General features: G+C 45.1%; 1 protein-coding gene across 3 annotated transcripts in view; it reads left to right on the top strand.

Annotated features, from left to right (window-relative positions):
- LOC140385559 (nucleolar protein 4-like) overlaps positions 1-17,721 on the top strand; it is a 635,493-nt gene that overhangs the window by 514,305 nt on the left and 103,467 nt on the right. The window contains exons 9-10 of one of the 3 annotated variants that reach the window (XM_072467835.1): positions 6,864-7,055; positions 8,589-8,741. The exons of 1 other annotated variant lie outside the window; for it this stretch is intronic. In XM_072467835.1, coding sequence (XP_072323936.1) covers positions 6,864-7,055; positions 8,589-8,741 — 345 coding nt within the window. The remainder of the gene's footprint in view (positions 1-6,863; positions 7,056-8,588; positions 8,742-17,721) is intronic. One more of the 3 variants, XM_072467836.1, reaches the window with a different exon arrangement.

Genomic DNA, 17,721 nt, shown 5'->3' on the forward strand with positions numbered 1-17,721 from the left:
TTTCCACTGAAAATATAATTAATTTTATGCACTTGAATAATTATCGGGAAGGTTAGTGTGAGAGGTGTCACTAAAAATGACTGATTTCATCCCTCTGAAAATCTGAGTGTACATTTTTCTACACTTAATTTCTTCACTGTCTAATTTGTTTTTAGCATTTCCCTAACAGTAGCATATTTCAGCATTGTGCTCAATTCTAATGCATAATGGCACACATCCGGTCTAGTTTGTGTGCATAACCAGTTTAATTACCCAATTGAACTCCTTAATTGATATGCTTATACATAGAAAATAGAAGCAGGAGAAGGACATTCAGCCCTTCAAGCCTGCTTCGCCATTCATTATGATCATGGCTAATCATCAAATTCAATATTCTGATCCCGCCTTCACCCCATATCCCTTGATCCCTTTAGCCCCAAGAGCCATATCCAATTCTTTCTTGCAATTACACAATGTTTTGGCCTCAACTCTTTTCTGTGGTAGAGAATTCCACAGATTCACCACTCTCTGGGTGAAGAAATGTCTCCTCACCTCAGTCCTAAAAGATTTATCCCTTATCCTCAAACTATGATCCCTAGTTCTGGACTACTCCATCATCAGGAACAATTTTTCTGAATCCTGTCTAATCCTGTTAGAATTTTATATATTTCTATGAGATCCCCTCTCGCTCCTCTAAACTCTAGTGAATATAAGACACAGGAGCAGAATTAGGTCACTCAGCCCATCGAGTCTGCTAAGCCTTTCAATCATGGTTGATATTTTTCTCATCCCCATTCTCCTGCCTTCTCCCCATAACCCCTGATCCCCTTACTAATCAATATTTGTTTGTTTATAATTCTACCGTTGTACAGATGTTTGGGCCCAATATCTGAATGGTTTCAAAATACTGCTAGCATTGCATCCTCCATCTTCTGTGTCATTGCTGGAGAGCCCATTTGGCCATAAGAGTGGCTGGAAATGAATGGTTTCCCAGAAATTGTTTTAAGGCTTCGTACATTTGATCCATAAGCATTTCTTCCTTTTTGAATCTAACTCCACTTAAAACCAACAACCTATCCATGTTTGATATACAAACACAGTCCAATAATTTGAAGGCAAGTACTGATTTAGGAAATTCCAAGTGGAATTGCTGCAATCTCATATATAGCCAATTAAACTCTGAGTCCCATAGGCATTCAATAAATCATTTGTCATGTAAATTTTATCCATGAGAAGGTCCAAACCTTTGTCATTGTTCAGCTCCTGAGTGTCTAGTTCCGAGAACAATTTCCGGCAGATCTTGTTCCTGGCAGGAAGCAAGTGTCAGAGCTATCCCTTGCTTTCTTTTGTGAGAGACATGACCCATGGCCATGCCGCAACTTAATTTTTCCATTGATCATAAAGGTCTGTGTCACAAAACAATGGTGGGAAATCAAATCCTGCCACTTCATACATGGTTTCAGAAAGTCTCCAATTATAGTCTTCTCGCAAAGGAAATTAACTCAATATTTCAGCTCCTGCCTGGAAGTAAATCTCAGTCTCCAATCTTCACTTTCAGGCACCATACTAATATATGGTATGGAGTATTAACTACACAGTGTGTAGTGTTTTTCTTTGATACAATCTACCACCTGGAAATCAGCCTGATTGAAATACTTGGCTTCCAGTCGTGTAGAGAGCACTCTGGAACAGGTTGGTAGACCCTGAAGCTGGAGTGGAGAGTAGGGGGGTCCGATCCCCAACCCAAGAGGCTTTTTGGTGGGTGGTCTGATTCAAGGGAACAAGGTAAGCTGTAGTGGGGAGGGGGGATATCACGATAAACTGTGGGACGGGGTGGACTTCGCTTTTCCTTCTAGGCCACAAGCAGGCTGCAAAGGCATTGATTTCTCTCTTGGACTGTCCTTGTTCTGACCATTATGGCAGGGTTTACTATCAAGAACATTGTGTAATGCAGGATTAACACAATTACCTTGTTACTGGATCATTGCCAGGAACATATAGATGTCAATGTAATTATGCTGTTATATCCATACCGCAGCTATCCACTGGCCTACTAACCTAATTCTTTTACCGAGGGATGTCAAAATCTGGATGATAAAACGGTTCTGGTTGGTGGAACCGTTTCTGTTAGTTTTCCTGATCTTTCTTTACGCCTGTCCCACTTCTGGAATGAAAATTGGTTAAGTTAATATGCAATAAAATGATGTGTCAGCGGTAGGGAAATAGAATGGTCCATAATGATCATTACTGTATGAGAACATTACAATACATGTTATTACAATGCTAGACAGTAGCTAGGATACTGGGCCAAAACCCCAATATTTTAGTTTATTTCAAGACTGTGCAGAAAGAATGATTCGCTCCAGGAGTGATTGCATGAAAAAATAGGGCTTTGGTATTTCTAAAACAAAACTTTCTTATGAATACAATATTATATTTTTAACTTCTCACCTGAAAAAGAACAGCTTACAATTACCCTTAACACAGCTATATGGGCAGCACGGTGGTGCAGTGGTTAGCACTGCTGCCTCACGGCGCCGAGTTCCCAGGTTCGATCCCGGCTCTGGGTCACTGTCCGTGTGGAATTTGCACATTCTCCCCGTGTTTGCGTGGGTTTCGCTCCCACAACCCAAAGATGTGCAGAGTAGGTGAATTGGCCACGCTAAATTACCCCTTAATTGGAAAGAATTGGGTACTCTAAATTTATTTTAAAAAACACAGCTATGCAATTTCCAATTTAACAACAAGAAAATAAACATACAGCTTTCAATCCAGCTTAAACCAGCATGGCATGCAGTAATGCTTGCGTTACATAACAGATTCTGGCTCTTGTTAGAACCTCTTCAGACTCTGGCTGAATGCCTTCAAATGGCTGTTTCAACTTGGTTGTTCCAGCCTCTTCCTTGCCTGCAGACAAAAATGCTCTGCTTTTAAAATATTTTTGTTCCTATCCTACTAGGAAAGAAAACTGCCTTTATCTGTGGTCTAAATAACACAAGGATTGCCAGATCAGACTTCAATTCCAAAAGGCTTTTCTCTAAAACCATGGGCTGGGTTCTCCGACCCGCCGCGCCAAATTTCTGGTTCAGCACGCTGGTGTGATGCTCCGTTTCGCCAGCTGGCCAATGGGGTTTTCCATTGTGGGGTGGCCCCATGCCATCGGCAAGCCGTGCTGCCGGCAAAACGGAGCATCCCGACGGCAGAGAATCCAGTCCCCTGTCTCTCTCCACAGCTTTCTATAAAACTGCTTCTCTCCACAGCCTCTCAAAATGTATCTCTGCATGCCTCGGCTCCACCCAGCAATGGCCTCATCTCCCTAAACTGAAAAAACAAATTCTCTCTGCAGGCTGCAAAGTACTTCAACTCCCCAGGGACTTCCCCAGGCAAACCACCAGGCATTAGCCCAGACTGAAAAGACATTCTCCTTGTTCAATTTATCATGCTGGCTGCTAAAACTGCCCAGACCCTACAGATCAGTTATTTTTCAAACCCTGATCACTGCAGCCTAACACAGTCTAACCCCAGGCTTTTAACCCTTAAATTGTCAATATTTCTAAAATGTCCCAATTGTCACAGTGGTAAACAAATGTGTCATTTGTACATCAAATGCATGTTTGACTCATTGGTTTGAGTGAAAAAATTGCAAGTAACTTATGATCCCACCTCCTCTTCCATAATATCATCCAACTACACAGCTGTCGACTTTCATCCTGTGCTGATATCATTGCCCACGACTTGGTTATTCCTAGGCTTGACTATTCCAGGGCTCTCCTGGCACTTGACAAGCTTGAGTTCATGCAAAACTCGGTCCACATCCGAACTCACACCATGTCCTGTTCAGACCAGTGTGTCATCTGCAACAGATGTTTGGAGTTACCAAAAATCAGTTGTAATCTTTGTTCCTTGATGTTAAGACATATTTGATATAATAAATATGATATTTTGCTATATTACAATTGAGACCATTTAAGTTTATCACAATTATTGGTTAATATCCAAAGACCTTTGCTTATTAATTGTTCATATCTTTGAATTAAACTTTGATGGTGAAACTGTTCAGATGCCATTTGACTCTGCAATGTGAAGATGCTGTCAGAATTTTGTGATAATGCCATAGCCTGTAAAATGCAGATTTTTTTGTTGCCAAATGTTGAAATAATCTGATTTTTAAAAATAGTATGTGATGCCAATTTAATCTTGGAGACATTCTAAAGCATCTAGATCCTATTGGTTGTTTGGAAATTGTTACAAATCCATTAAAATGTTGTCGTTGACATTTGGAAAGCATATGAAGATAGAAAAGATCTGCAGTTATATTTATATCAGTTTTTAAGTATGGAACGTTTTATGTAAGGAATTAACATGTTTTTTCCTGTACAATATATGTTAACACTTAAGTTTACCTTTACATTGCTTTTGATATTGACTAAATAAAAGATTTGGTGATATTTTGATTAACATGATTGTAAAATACATATTAGTTGATTAAAATTTATAATTAAAAATGTGGCAGCAGATAGTAATATAATTGAAGGTATGCTTTTAATGTCTGCTTCAGAGAATAAAAAGTATAATCTAGAAATTTGCATGCTAAATAAAAACAAGAATTTAATACAAAAAGTAATTTGCTTTTCGCCTTGCTCTCAGGGTACTTTGCAAAAATACCAGTATAAGGAGAAAACAACAACTTATGCTGTATGACAAGAGAATGCTGAATGGTGATTGCAAAAGAAAATAACACAAAAGGCCCTGTTCTTTGCAGACAGAAAGAACACATACACACATTGGGCGCAATCGAAAGGTCACACTGTGGCTAAAAAGCCGATAGAAGCCCGGACACCCTGCTCCTGCGACCTAACCGGCTTGCAGTGCCTCACGAAATCTAACGCAATCTTGTGAGATGTTGCCATGTGAATCCTGCCCATTGTGGGCGGGATCACTTTTTGGCAAATCTGCATATAAAGCGAGACAGCTAGTCTCACTTTAATATGCAGTTTCCCGAGGTACCCAAGGTGTTGTGATCTAACCCCTTTGCCTCGGAGACCTCGGGTGAATGCTGTTCAGTACTGGTCTCCAGAAACAGGGACCAGATGTAAACGAAGACCAGACGGTATGGCACTTATTGAGATCCCCAGGGGATCGGAGGCTCCCAGGTGCATGCTGTTGGGCAGGATGGTACATGGCACCTGGGCACCCTGGCACTGCCAGCCTTGCACCCTGGCAGTAGTAGCTTTGCACCCTGGCATTGCCACCTAGGTTCCAGCCTGGCACTGCCAAGGTTCCCAGATGACACTGCCAGAGTACCAGGTTTGCACTGCCAAGGTGCCAAGCTAACAATTGTTGCACAGCAGCAACCTAGCCGTGCACCGGTGTTGTGAGGAGGCCTGGGGATCCACTCATAGTGAGTTGAGGCTTGGGGAAGGGGTTCAAGGGTCACATCGTGGGCTCCAGAGATCGTCATTTGAAAATGCCGTCCTGATCTCTCGCTACACTGAGGAGTCCCGGCGAGTGGAGCTCCTCAGTGCAGAAAATGGGGCTGTGTGTGTCCTCGGCCGTGTGTTTCCCGCTGAGATCCCCTTTCTAACTCAAGTGAGGTTTGATAGCATTGTGTTTCTCGGTGCTGTAAGCACCGGGAAACACATGGCTAAACGCGCTCGCTATAGGACTTTATTCCCATTTAGTTAAATCGGGCCGATTGTATCTGTTTTAGCTGAACAAAATAAGTGACAGTCATTTGCTGATTTATTCCCCAGAGCAATGTCTGGTCACGGTCAAGCAGCCTGGTGTAAATTTCAAACAATGCTTGGCAGTTATCTGTCAGTCACCATAAACTGGTGCATTCTCTATGGCAACACCTCTACCACTCAGAGTCCATTTGCCAACAAATCATCATTCTCTTCTCATGTAGTATAAATTATTGTTTTCCTTTTATACTGATATTCTTTGAAGTGTCCTGATGAGTGCAAAACGAAAAGCTTCAACACATCTCTTTTCAGCAACACTCAGATATTATATATATTATTTTATGTGTTACCCATGAAATGAAACTTTTTTCATATTATAGAACCTTCACAGATAGCTATGTAGAAATGTATATCAACTCAGGACTTGATATTTCAAAAATGTAGCTAAATCACTCCAAAATTGCATTACAGATGTAGAAATAGTTGCTAATAAAACATGAATATGTTGTCCAATTATTGATATTGTTAAAAGCTTAAATATTTCTCAAAAACAATTTCAGAATTGTAGAGACAATATATATTGATCCTATATAATCAGGTTATAATGGAAGTGAGATGAGAAGGGCTAAGATGCAGTAAAAGCTGGATTATTATCATGACCAATGTGTCGTTTATGGGTTTCAGCCTTCATGACCAAAGTACTGTCATACACTATTGACCTGTACTTCCTTGAACACTTATATTCTTCCACATTACCCAATATATTTCTATAATGCATTATGCCAACAGCATGCTTAGTGAATGTAAATCAATGACAAATTAATGCCATTAGTGACAAAGTCATGCACTTCTAAATACTAATTATTTTATACATTCAATTAACTAGCATGTATTTATTGTTTTTAAATTTCATATATGTGTTACAATGGTCTGTCTTGGGAAGGGTTGCAGATATAAATGTTCATTCACTGAACCTGCATCCCAGCGGGAAGCCTTGCAAGTCAGAAATGAATTGGAAAATCAGTGCTATTGTATTGTAGCACTATCTCCACAACACATTCCCATTAAGCTGGGTGGCCCATTGGGAATGCAGAGTCATTGAATTTATCCTACAGTGTCCACTCAACAAGGGAGTAAAAAAGTACGAAATAGAGCAGCCGTCCAATGCATTCTTTTCCTCTGTCTTCCTCTTGCCAACAGATGTTTGTGAGGCTGTTTGTAGATGAAAACTTGGACCGAATGGTCCCCATTTCTAAACAGCCCAAAGAAAAGATCCAGGCAATAATTGAGTCATGTAGCCGGCAATTCCCTGAATATCAGGAGCGTGCCCGGAAGCGCATACGTACTTACCTCAAGTCCTGCAGGCGGATGAAAAAGAATGGTTTTGAGACGGTGAGTTGAACTGTCCAAACACAACCCATTCCCAGTCTGCATCCAGTTCCCATGCATAAACTCATTACAAGATCTCTCCACTCACCTCCTCCCCACACCATTCTAATGATTTTTTAAATGTTATTTTTGGTAACATCGGCTCAAAGACCTTTCCCTTTCATCCAAACCATGTTTATTTTGCGTCACTGGTGTCTGGGAGAATATTTTATGTGAATGTTTGTAGTTTCAAAGGTTGTTGATTGAAGTGCCTTATAGACATTATGAACAATATACTGCTGTACTGTACCTGTCTATAAACTTTTCTCCAAATCTATTTTGACATGCCTAACACTGAGTTATTTCTAATCTATTTGGTTATTCATTTTCTTAGTTCTGATTAATACACTGCAGAAAACTAATATCTTATATATAATTTAGCAGAAGTACAAATAGACTTTCCTAATGGAGTTTTGGGGATACATACATAGGATATACTGCACAGAAACTGGCCACATGGCACTCTGAGACATGAATTCTGTTGGCACCTCACAGGAGTTCCTGTGGATATATCATAGCAACTGAATTATCTATTTTATAGCAGTCTGAGTCTCTGTAACTGAGTTAATATTGATACTGTCACAGGAATTAAGGTTTTGAACTTCTTGAAAGTACTTTAATTCCTCTTTCAGAAAAAAATGTTGGAAGGTGAGTATTATGTGAACAATATGTGTTCAGTAACACTTAATTCTGCACATATTTCAATCTTCAGCACACCTCTTATTATCCAGGTCTGAATGATGTGTTCATAAGAGTTTTCCTTATCACTATGTTCTTCAAAACTATGGAATTGAAATGTTGTTGTTAAATAAATGAGATCCATTTTATCGATGGAATTCAGACCTGTCTATCCAGAGAATTTTTCTTTATTTGGTTCCTGCTTCCTTTCAAAAGAAAAAGCCGATTTCTATTCAAAAAGTCTGCCACAGAATTGATTTATTCTATAAAGTGAATCAGGAAACACTGCTATTCCACTGAAGAAAGCTACTTTAACATTTCAGTTCATTTTTTTTGCGTTAGTCAATGTGGAAGTTTAGGTGGGGATGAGAATTCAAAAACACTTATCAAGCTCACTGATTTCATCTGCTGATGTAAAACTCTTGATTTATTGTCATATGAGTTCCTTTGATCAGTTATATTAAATTCTGGTATTCTGTAGGTAAATTGACAGCTTCTTTCATTTAATACCTAACCAGGATGCTTTGTGAATGGGTGTGACATTACCAGAGTTATTCAACTGAAATTGCTGGTAACTACTGCTTTTCTTCAATAAGTTTGGTCACTTCCAACTAGTTTTTGTTTTTATGAATAAGTATCCTGGTTGGATTCTCCAGAAGTTGCAGAGCTCATTTTAATTCATATTTAGTAAAAAAGAAGTAAGGACTTACACAAATGTAAGCTTTGTCAAAGTAAACCGTAAGAATGATTGAGAGAAGTGTCCATAGGAACGGAGGACAAACTGACCTCACATTGATGTATTTTGTCCACTAATTCCAGGATGCAAAATTTGTCACTGCCATTCATATGAATCAAACGACAATGCTGCAGTGCTTTGTAACAACAACAGTTATACAGCACGGTCACAGCCAAATCGGCAACAGACTAAGAAGTATACAAAGTGAAAGAAACAGGATGGGGGGAGGGATGCAGGTAAGAAATTATCAGATGGTTTAATAAGATTATGATTGATCAATAATGGTCTGAAAAAGCTTAAGTTTAGATAAGTCTAGTGGAAATTAATTAGCAGTGGACAACACAATTGCAGTAAATGAAGTAATTTATAAATTAGAAAAAGCAGGTGGTTAAGAAGAACAAAATGAATACATAAGCAAATTCAGGAAAATATGGTCTGCTCCCACTTTTCATGTAGAGTGGTTGAAATCCAAGGAGGAAATTACACTGATGTAGTACATTGTGATGACATCGTCATCTCCATTCTTAATGTGATGTAGTACATTTTGGTTGGAAGAATAGGCAGAACACTTATTACTTGGAAGATGCAAGTCTAGTTGGTGCGTAGTGGAACAAAGGGATCTTGGAGAACAAATACACTAATGACTACAAGTTGCTCCACATATTTTTCAGCGACCACTCACTAACGGGTATGATTGTCCACCTACGAAACTCCATGTCGACTTCCGGGTGCGGTGATGACCAGCTGAGTCGCACGTTTCGGCAGCTCCCGGTGAAACGGACTTTTGGGCTCTTGATAGGAGCCCCAACGGCAATTTTGACGGCTAAAAACACTGTGCGGTAAACCAGAAGGGAATCCCCCCTGGATACGGATGGAAAAAGGAGGAGAAAGTGGCCGGATTGCAGTGGATCCTTTAGAACAGCGGCAAGGAAGGCAAGCAAAAACCAAGATGGCGTCGGAAGGTGGCAGTTTAACATGGGGCCCTGAACAACAAGAGTTCTTGAAATGCTGTGTGGAAGAGCTCAAAAAGGAAATGAAGAAAGAGCTGTTGGCCCCGATACTACAGGCGATCAAAGGGCTAAAGGAGGAACAAAAGACCCAGGAGCAGGATCTTCGGGTCGTGAAGGCAAAGGCAGCCGAGAATGAGGACGACATACAGGGCCTGGTGGTGAAGACGGAGACGCATGAGGCACATCAGAAAGAATGTGTGGAAAGGTTGGAGGCACTGGAGAACAACGCAAGGAGGAACAACCTGAGGATTCTTGGTCTTCCTGTAGGTGCGGAGGGAGCGGACGTCGGGGCATATGTGAGCACGATGCTGCACTCGTTAATGGGAGCGGAGGCCCCGGCGGGTCCGTTGGAGGTGGAGGGAGCATACCGAGTGATGGCGCGAGGACCGAGAGCAGGAGAAATTCCCAGAGCCATAGTGGTGAGATTCCTCCGTTTTAAGGATAGAGAAATGGTCCTTAGATGGGCAAAGAAAACTCGGAGCAGTAAATGGGAGAACGCGGTGATCCGCGTTTATCAAGACTGGAATGCGGAGGTGGCGAGAAGGAGGGCGAGCTTTATTCGGGCCAAGGCAGTGCTTCATAAAAAGAAGATAAAATTTGGAATGCTGCAACCGGCAAGACTGTGGGTCACATATCGAGGGAGGCACCACTACTTTGAGACGGCGGATGAAGCGTGGACTTTTATTGTGGAAGAAAAACTGGAATGAGCGGGTTATTAAAAAGAACATTTGAACAAAGTGGTGGGGCGAATGTGGGGGGCGAAGACGGGGGTTAAAAAGGGGGGAAAGAGGAGTTTTATGTACTAATCCTGCGATGTGGTAACTTTTCTCTCTTCCACAGGTGGTGATGGGGGGAGGAGGGGAGGTGGAGGAGATGGGGCGTTGGCCATTGGGGGCGGGGCCAAGGGAGAAGCGCGGGCTTGGTTCCCGCGCTATGATAATCATGGCGGGAATAGAGAAGCAGGAAGGAGGGGGCATCGCACGGTGCGAGCCGAGGTCACGAGGGGAAGCCGAGGTCGGCCAGAGTTTGCTGACTTCTGGGAGCAACATGGGGGGAGTAATTACGCTAGCGGGGGATCTAGCGGGGGGGGGGGGAGGGGGGAATTACTGGGTTGCTGCTGCTGGGGAGAGGGGGGAGCTGGTATGGGAGGGGATGGGCGGGGGGGCACCGCCTGGGGGAGATACAGCTGCGTGGGAACCGGGTGAGGAGCTGGAAAAAGGGGATGGCTAATCGACAAGGGGGGGGGGGGGGGGGGGGGGTAGGAAGCCCCCCAACCTGGCTGATCACGTGGAACGTGAGAGGGCTGAACGGGCCGATAAAGAGGGCACGGGTACTCGCACACCTTAAGAAACTTAAGGCAGATGTGGTTATGTTACAGGAAACGCACCTGAAACTGATAGACCAGGTTAGGCTACGCAAAGGATGGGTGGGGCAGGTGTTCCATTCGGGGCTAGATGCGAAAAACAGGGGGGTGGCTATATTAGTGGGGAAGCGGGTAATGTTCGAGGCAAAGACTATAGTGGCGGATAACGGGGGCAGATACGTGATGGTGAGTGGCAAACTACAGGGGGAGACGGTGGTTTTGGTAAACGTATATGCCCCGAACTGGGATGATGCCAATTTTATGAGGCGGATGCTAGGACGCATTCCGGACCTAGAGATGGGAAAGCTGATAATGGGGGGAGATTTTAATACGGTGTTGGAACCAGGGCTGGATAGGTCGAAGTCCAGGACTGGAAGGAGGCCGGCAGCAGCCAAGGTACTTAAAGATTTTATGGAGCAGATGGGAGGTGTAGACCCGTGGAGATTTAGCAGACCTAGGAGTAAGGAGTTCTCGTTTTTCTCCTATGTCCATAAAGTCTACTCGCGAATAGACTTTTTTGTGCTGGGAAGGGCGTTGATCCCGAAGGTGAGGGGAACGGAGTATACGGCTATAGCCATTTCGGATCACGCTCCACACTGGGTAGACTTGGAGATAGGGGAGGAAACAGGAGGGCGCCCACCCTGGAGAATGGACATGGGACTAATGGCAGATGAGGGGGTGTGTCTAAGGGTGAGGGGGTGCATTGAAAAGTACTTGGAACTCAATGATAATGGGGAGGTCCAGGTGGGAGTGGTCTGGGAGGCGCTGAAGGCGGTGGTTAGAGGGGAGCTGATATCAATAAGGGCACATAAAGGGAAGCAGGAGAGTAAGGAACGGGAGCGGTTGCTGCAAGAACTTTTGAGGGTGGACAGACAATATGCGGAAGCACCGGAGGAGGGACTGTACAGGGAAAGGCAAAGGCTACATGTAGAATTTGACTTGCTGACTACGGGCACTGCAGAGGCACAATGGAGGAAGGCACAGGGTGTACAGTACGAATATGGGGAGAAGGCGAGCAGGTTGCTGGCACACCAATTGAGGAAAAGGGGAGCAGCGAGGGAAATAGGGGGAGTGAGGGATGAGGAAGGAGAGATGGAGCGGGGAGCGGAGAGAGTGAATGGAGTGTTCAAGACATTTTATAAAAAATTATATGAAGCTCAACCCCCGGATGGGAGGGAGAGAATGATGGGCTTCTTGGATCGGCTGGAATTTCCCAAGGTGGAAGAGCAGGAAAGGGTGGGACTGGGAGCACAGATCGAGGTAGAAGAAGTGGTGAAAGGAATTAGGAGCATGCAGGCGGGAAAGGCCCCGGGACCGGATGGATTCCCAGTCGAATTCTATAGAAAATATGTGGACTTTCTCGCCCCGGTATTGACGAGGACCTTTAATGAGGCAAAGGAAAGGGGACAACTGCCCCCGACTATGTCTGAAGCAACGATATCGCTTCTCTTAAAGAAGGAAAAGGACCCGCTACAATGCGGGTCCTATAGACCTATTTCCCTCCTAAATGTAGATGCCAAGATCCTGGCCAAGGTAATGGCAATGAGAATAGAGGAATGTGTCCCGGGGGTGGTCCACGAGGACCAAACTGGGTTTGTGAAGGGGAGACAGCTGAACACGAATATACGGAGGCTGTTAGGGGTAATGATGATGGCCCCACCAGAGGGGGAAACTGAGATAGTAGTGGCGATGGATGCCGAGAAAGCATTTGATAGAGTGGAGTGGGATTATTTGTGGGAGGTGTTGAGGAGATTTGGTTTTGGAGAGGGGTATGTTAGATGGGTGCAGCTGTTGTATAGGGCCCCAGTGGTGAGCGTGGTCACGAATGGACGGGGATCTGCATATTTTCGGCTCCATAGAGGGACAAGGCAGGGATGCCCTCTGTCCCCATTATTGTTTGCACTGGCGATTGAGCCCCTGGCGATAGTGTTGAGGGGTTCCAAGAAGTGGAGGGGAGTACTTAGAGGAGGAGAAGAACACCGGGTATCTTTGTATGCGGACGATTTGCTACTATACGTGGCAGACCCGGCGGAGGGGATGCCAGAAATAATGCAGATACTTGGGGAGTTTGGGGATTTTTCAGGGTATAAATTGAACATGGGGAAAAGTGAGTTGTTTGTGGTGCATCCAGGGGAGCAGAGTAAAGAAATAGAGGACCTACCGTTGAGGAAGGTAACAAGGGACTTTCGTTACCTAGGGATCCAGATAGACAAGAATTGGGGCACATTGCATAGGTTAAATTTAACGCGGTTTGTGGAACAGGAGGAGGATTTCAAGAGATGGGATATGGTATCCCTGTCACTGGCAGGGAGGGTGCAGGCGGTTAAGATGGTGGTCCTCCCGAGATTCCTCTTTGTGTTTCAGTGCCTCCCGGTGGTGATCACGAAGGCTTTTTTTAAAAGGATTGAAAAGAGCATCATGGGTTTTGTGTGGGCCGGGAAGACCCCGAGAGTGAGGAAGGGATTCTTACAGCGTAGCAGGGATAGGGAGGGGCTGGCACTACCGAGCCTAAGTGAGTATTATTGGGCCGCTAATATTTCAATGGTGAGTAAGTGGATGGGAGAGGAGGAGGGAGCGGCGTGGAAGAGATTAGAGAGGGCGTCCTGTATGGGGACTAGCCTACAGGCTATGGTGACAGCCCCATTGCCGTTCTCACCGAGGAACTACACCACAAGCCCGGTGGTGGTGGCTACACTGAAGATTTGGGGACAGTGGAGACGGCATAGGGGAAAGACTGGAGCCTTGGGGGGGGGGGGTCCCCGATAAGAAACAACCATAGGTTTGCCCCGGGGGGAATGGATGGGGGATATGGAATGCAGCAAAGAGCAGGAATAACGCAACTGAAAGATCTGTTTGTGGATGGGAAGTTCGCGAGTCTGGGAGCGCTGACCGAGAAATATGGGTTGCCCCAAGGGAATGCATTCAGGTATATGCAACTGAGGGCTTTTGCGAGGCAACAGGTGAGGGAATTCCCGCAGCTCCCGACACAAGAGGTGCAGGACAGAGTGATCTCAAAGACATGGGTGGGGGATGGTAAGGTGTCAGATATATATAGGAAAATGAGGGACGAAAGGGAGACTATGGTAGATGAACTAAAAGGGAAATGGGAAGAAGAGCTGGGGGAGGAGATCGAGGAGGGGCTGTGGGCAGATGCCCTAAGCAGGGTAAACTCGTCGTCCTCGTGTGCCAGGCTAAGCCTGATTCAGTTTAAGGTATTACACAGGGCGCATATGACTGGAGCACGGCTCAGTAAATTTTTTGGGGTGGAGGATAGGTGTGCGAGGTGCTCGAGAAGCCCAGCGAATCATACCCATATGTTTTGGTCATGCCCGGCACTACAGGGGTTTTGGATGGGGGTGACAAAGGTGCTTTCAAAAGTAGTGGGGGTCCGGGTCGAACCAAGCTGGGGGTTGGCTATATTTGGGGTTGCACAAGAGCCGGGAGTGCAGGAGGCGAGAGAGGCCGATGTTTTGGCCTTTGCGTCCCTAGTAGCCCGGCGCAGGATATTGTTAATGTGGAAAGAAGCCAAGCCCCCGGGGGTGGAGACCTGGATAAATGACATGGCAGGGTTTATAAAGCTAGAGCGGATTAAGTTCGTTCTAAGGGGGTTGCCTCAAGGGTTCACCAGGCAGTGGCAACCGTTCATCGAATACCTCGCAGAAAGATAGATGGAACGGAAAAAAGAAGGCAGCAGCAGCAGCCCAGGATCGGGGGGGGGGGGGGGGGGGGGGGGGGGGAGGAACCAGAAGGACTCTCAGGGTTGTTAATATATGCTGTATAATATGTATAGGTCGTTGCGACAGATAATTATATATTGGACTGTTAAATTATATTTTTGGAGAGTGTTACTTGTGATAAGGCAGTTGCCAATTAGGGTTAGTTTTCATTTTTGTTATTTATTATTTATTCATTTTTTGTTTATAAAATAGGTCATTGTTATTTGTGTTGTTATAATATTGTGTAAAGGATGCACAATGTACTGTGTTGGTTGACCAAAAATTTTCAATAAAATATTTATTAAAAAAAAGAAACTCCATGTCAGTAGTCATGGGTTCTGTGGGTCTTTGAGTAGCTGTTGAGCCCGATCCTAGAGCCGCATCTTCAGCCCCACACTTGGCAGGTGTTTTTGGGAGGTGGGATTGGTCCTTGGACTTGAGATCACTGGTATTCCTGTCTCAGGCTCCTTTTCCGGACCTCGTCTTGCCATCAGGTGTTCCCGAAGAATTGTGTCCCATCAATCGGGAGGTTCCTCCAAGTAGTTCTGAGCAAGGGTCTCCCAGATGTTGACGTCTATGTTGCATTTCCTGAGATAGGCCTTCAGGGTTTCTTAGAGGCGCATCCTTTGTTCTCATTTTGTCCGGGAGCTTTCCTTGAGCTGGGCGAAAAAGATTTGCAGTTGGGACTCTGGTATCCTAAGCACATGACTGGCCCAGAGTAGTTGGTTTTGGATCATCATGGCTTCGGTGCTAGTGTTCTTGACTCCTTGAAATATGCTGATGTTAGTACGCCTTTCCTCCCAGCTGAGGCAGAGAATCCATCTCAGACAGTGTTGATGGTACCTCTCCAGGGCCTTGAGGTGGTGACTGTAAGTTTCTGAGCCATATGGAAGAGTTGGGAGGGCAACTGCCTTTTACACTAAGACCTTGGTGTCAGCATGAATGTCGCAGTGGTCAAAGACTCTCATCCTTGGGCGTCTGAATGCGGTGCTTGCAGATAGGGTACGATTTTGGATCTCCACATCGATGGCAGCCTTAGATGACAGGTGGCTCCTCAGGTAGGGAACATTTTCCAGGTTTGGGAGAGTTTATCCTTTGATCTTGATGGTGAGACCAGGTCTTGCCCTGAGGCGGATTAGTAAAGGACTCGAGTCTTCTTGAGGTTGGGGCTGAGACCAATTCTTTGGTATGCTTCCGCGAAGGTGTCAAGCATAGCTTGCCGATTCTTTTCTGAGAGAGTGGAGATGGCGATGTCACCCGCATACTGAAGTTCCATGAGTGATATCAGTGTAATTTCCTTCTTGGATTTCAACCGGTTTAGATTGAAAGGTTTTCCGTCCATCCTGTACACTCCACTGGGAAGTTTGTGCTTGACAAGGTGAAGGATGGTGGTGATGAAGGTGGAAAAAGGGGTGGGGGGCAATGACATATCTCTGGTTGACTCCAGCCTTGACCTCAAAAGTTTTCTGTCTTATTTCCAACAGTGAGGTCTGTTGCTGACATCTTGTCATGGAGGAGTCAGAGGATGTTGATGAATTTCTCTGGGAAGCCGGCCTTTTTTTAAAGAAAATATTTTATTGAGGCATTTATAATCTTAACATTTTAACGTTCTGAAGAACAGAGCGGTCCAACACATGCAAAAACCCCACAATGGCATACCCAACTTCCCTCTGCTCTAACTCCTAACCCATATATTAGATTCCCTGCCCTTATTCTTCACTTCCATGCCTCTCCCCCCCTCCCCCCCCCCCTTCCTGCTGACGGTCAGTTTTCCTTAAAGAAGTCGATGAACGGCTGCTACTTCCGAGCGAACCCCTGTATTGAACACCTTAAGACAAACTTAATCTGCTCTAGCCTGAGAAACGCTGCCATGTCACTGACCCACACTCCCCAACTTTGGAGGCTGCGAGTCCCTCCCTTCCAGGAAAATCCGGCTCCGGGCCACCAGGGAGGCAAAGGCCAAAACGTGGCATCTCTTCCCCCCTGGGGTTCCCGGATCTTCCGACACTCCAAATATTGCCACCTCTGGACTCGGAGTCACCCTCTCTTCCAGGACCTCTGAGAATCCCTGCCAAAATCCCCTCAGCTACGGACACGCCCAAAACATATGTACATGATTTGCAGGACTTCCCCCGCACCGTCCACATCTGTCCTCCACCTCCTCAAAAAACCTACTCATCTAGGACACTGTGATATGAACCCTGTGGACCACCTTGAAGTGGATCAGGCTGAGCCTGGCATATGATGAGGATGCATTGACTGTCCTCAGGGCCTTCTATCATGGCCCGACTTCCAACTCCCCTCCCAACTCTTCCTCCCACTTACTCTTCACCTCCCCGATTGGGACCCCTTCTCACTATATCAGTTCCTAATATATTTCCGAGACCCTCCCCTCCCCCACCCAAGTTTTAGACATCGGCAGCCGGCCTTTGACAGGAACTTCCATAGCACTTCCCAATTGACTGAGTCAAAAGCTTTGGTCAGATCGATGAAGGCCATGTAGAGTGGTTGATGTTGTTCCAGGCATTTCTCTTGATGGTGTTGAGCAGTGAAAATCATGTCCATTGTTCCATGGTTTGGTCGGAAGCCGCACTGACTTTCCAGAAGGGTTTCTTAAGAGACTGGGAAAAGGCGGTTTGTGAGGTTTCAGGCGAAGATCTTCCCAGCGATGGAGTGTAGGGAGATTCCTCCGTAGTTTCCTGATGGCATCCCTGAGGCTGGCAGGGATTTCTTCTCTGTCCCAGATTTTCAGGAACACTGATGGAGATGATGGGTGATCTCTTCTCCTCCAAGTTTGAAATTCTGCACTGGAATCGGATTCACTCCTGCGGCTTTTCCATTCTTCATGTGTTTAATAACAGCTTCAATTTCATCCACGCTTAGTGGAATGCCCATGATGGGTAATTGGGGGGTCTTCTCGAACATGTCCTCATCTATGATTGCATCACAGTTAGGAATTCTTTGAAGTGTTCTCTCCACTGAAGGCTGATGTTTTCTCTGTTTCTCAAAAGGGTTCCATTCTTAGTCCTCACAGGTTTGAAGCCGAAGGGTTTGGGTTCAGATATTGCCTTGGTGGCACTGAAGAAGCCCCAGGTGTCATGCTTGTCGGCGGGGAGGTGCAGCTCCT

Source organism: Scyliorhinus torazame, chromosome 11, assembly GCF_047496885.1.
Source record: "Scyliorhinus torazame isolate Kashiwa2021f chromosome 11, sScyTor2.1, whole genome shotgun sequence".
NCBI lineage: Eukaryota > Metazoa > Chordata > Chondrichthyes > Carcharhiniformes > Scyliorhinidae > Scyliorhinus > Scyliorhinus torazame.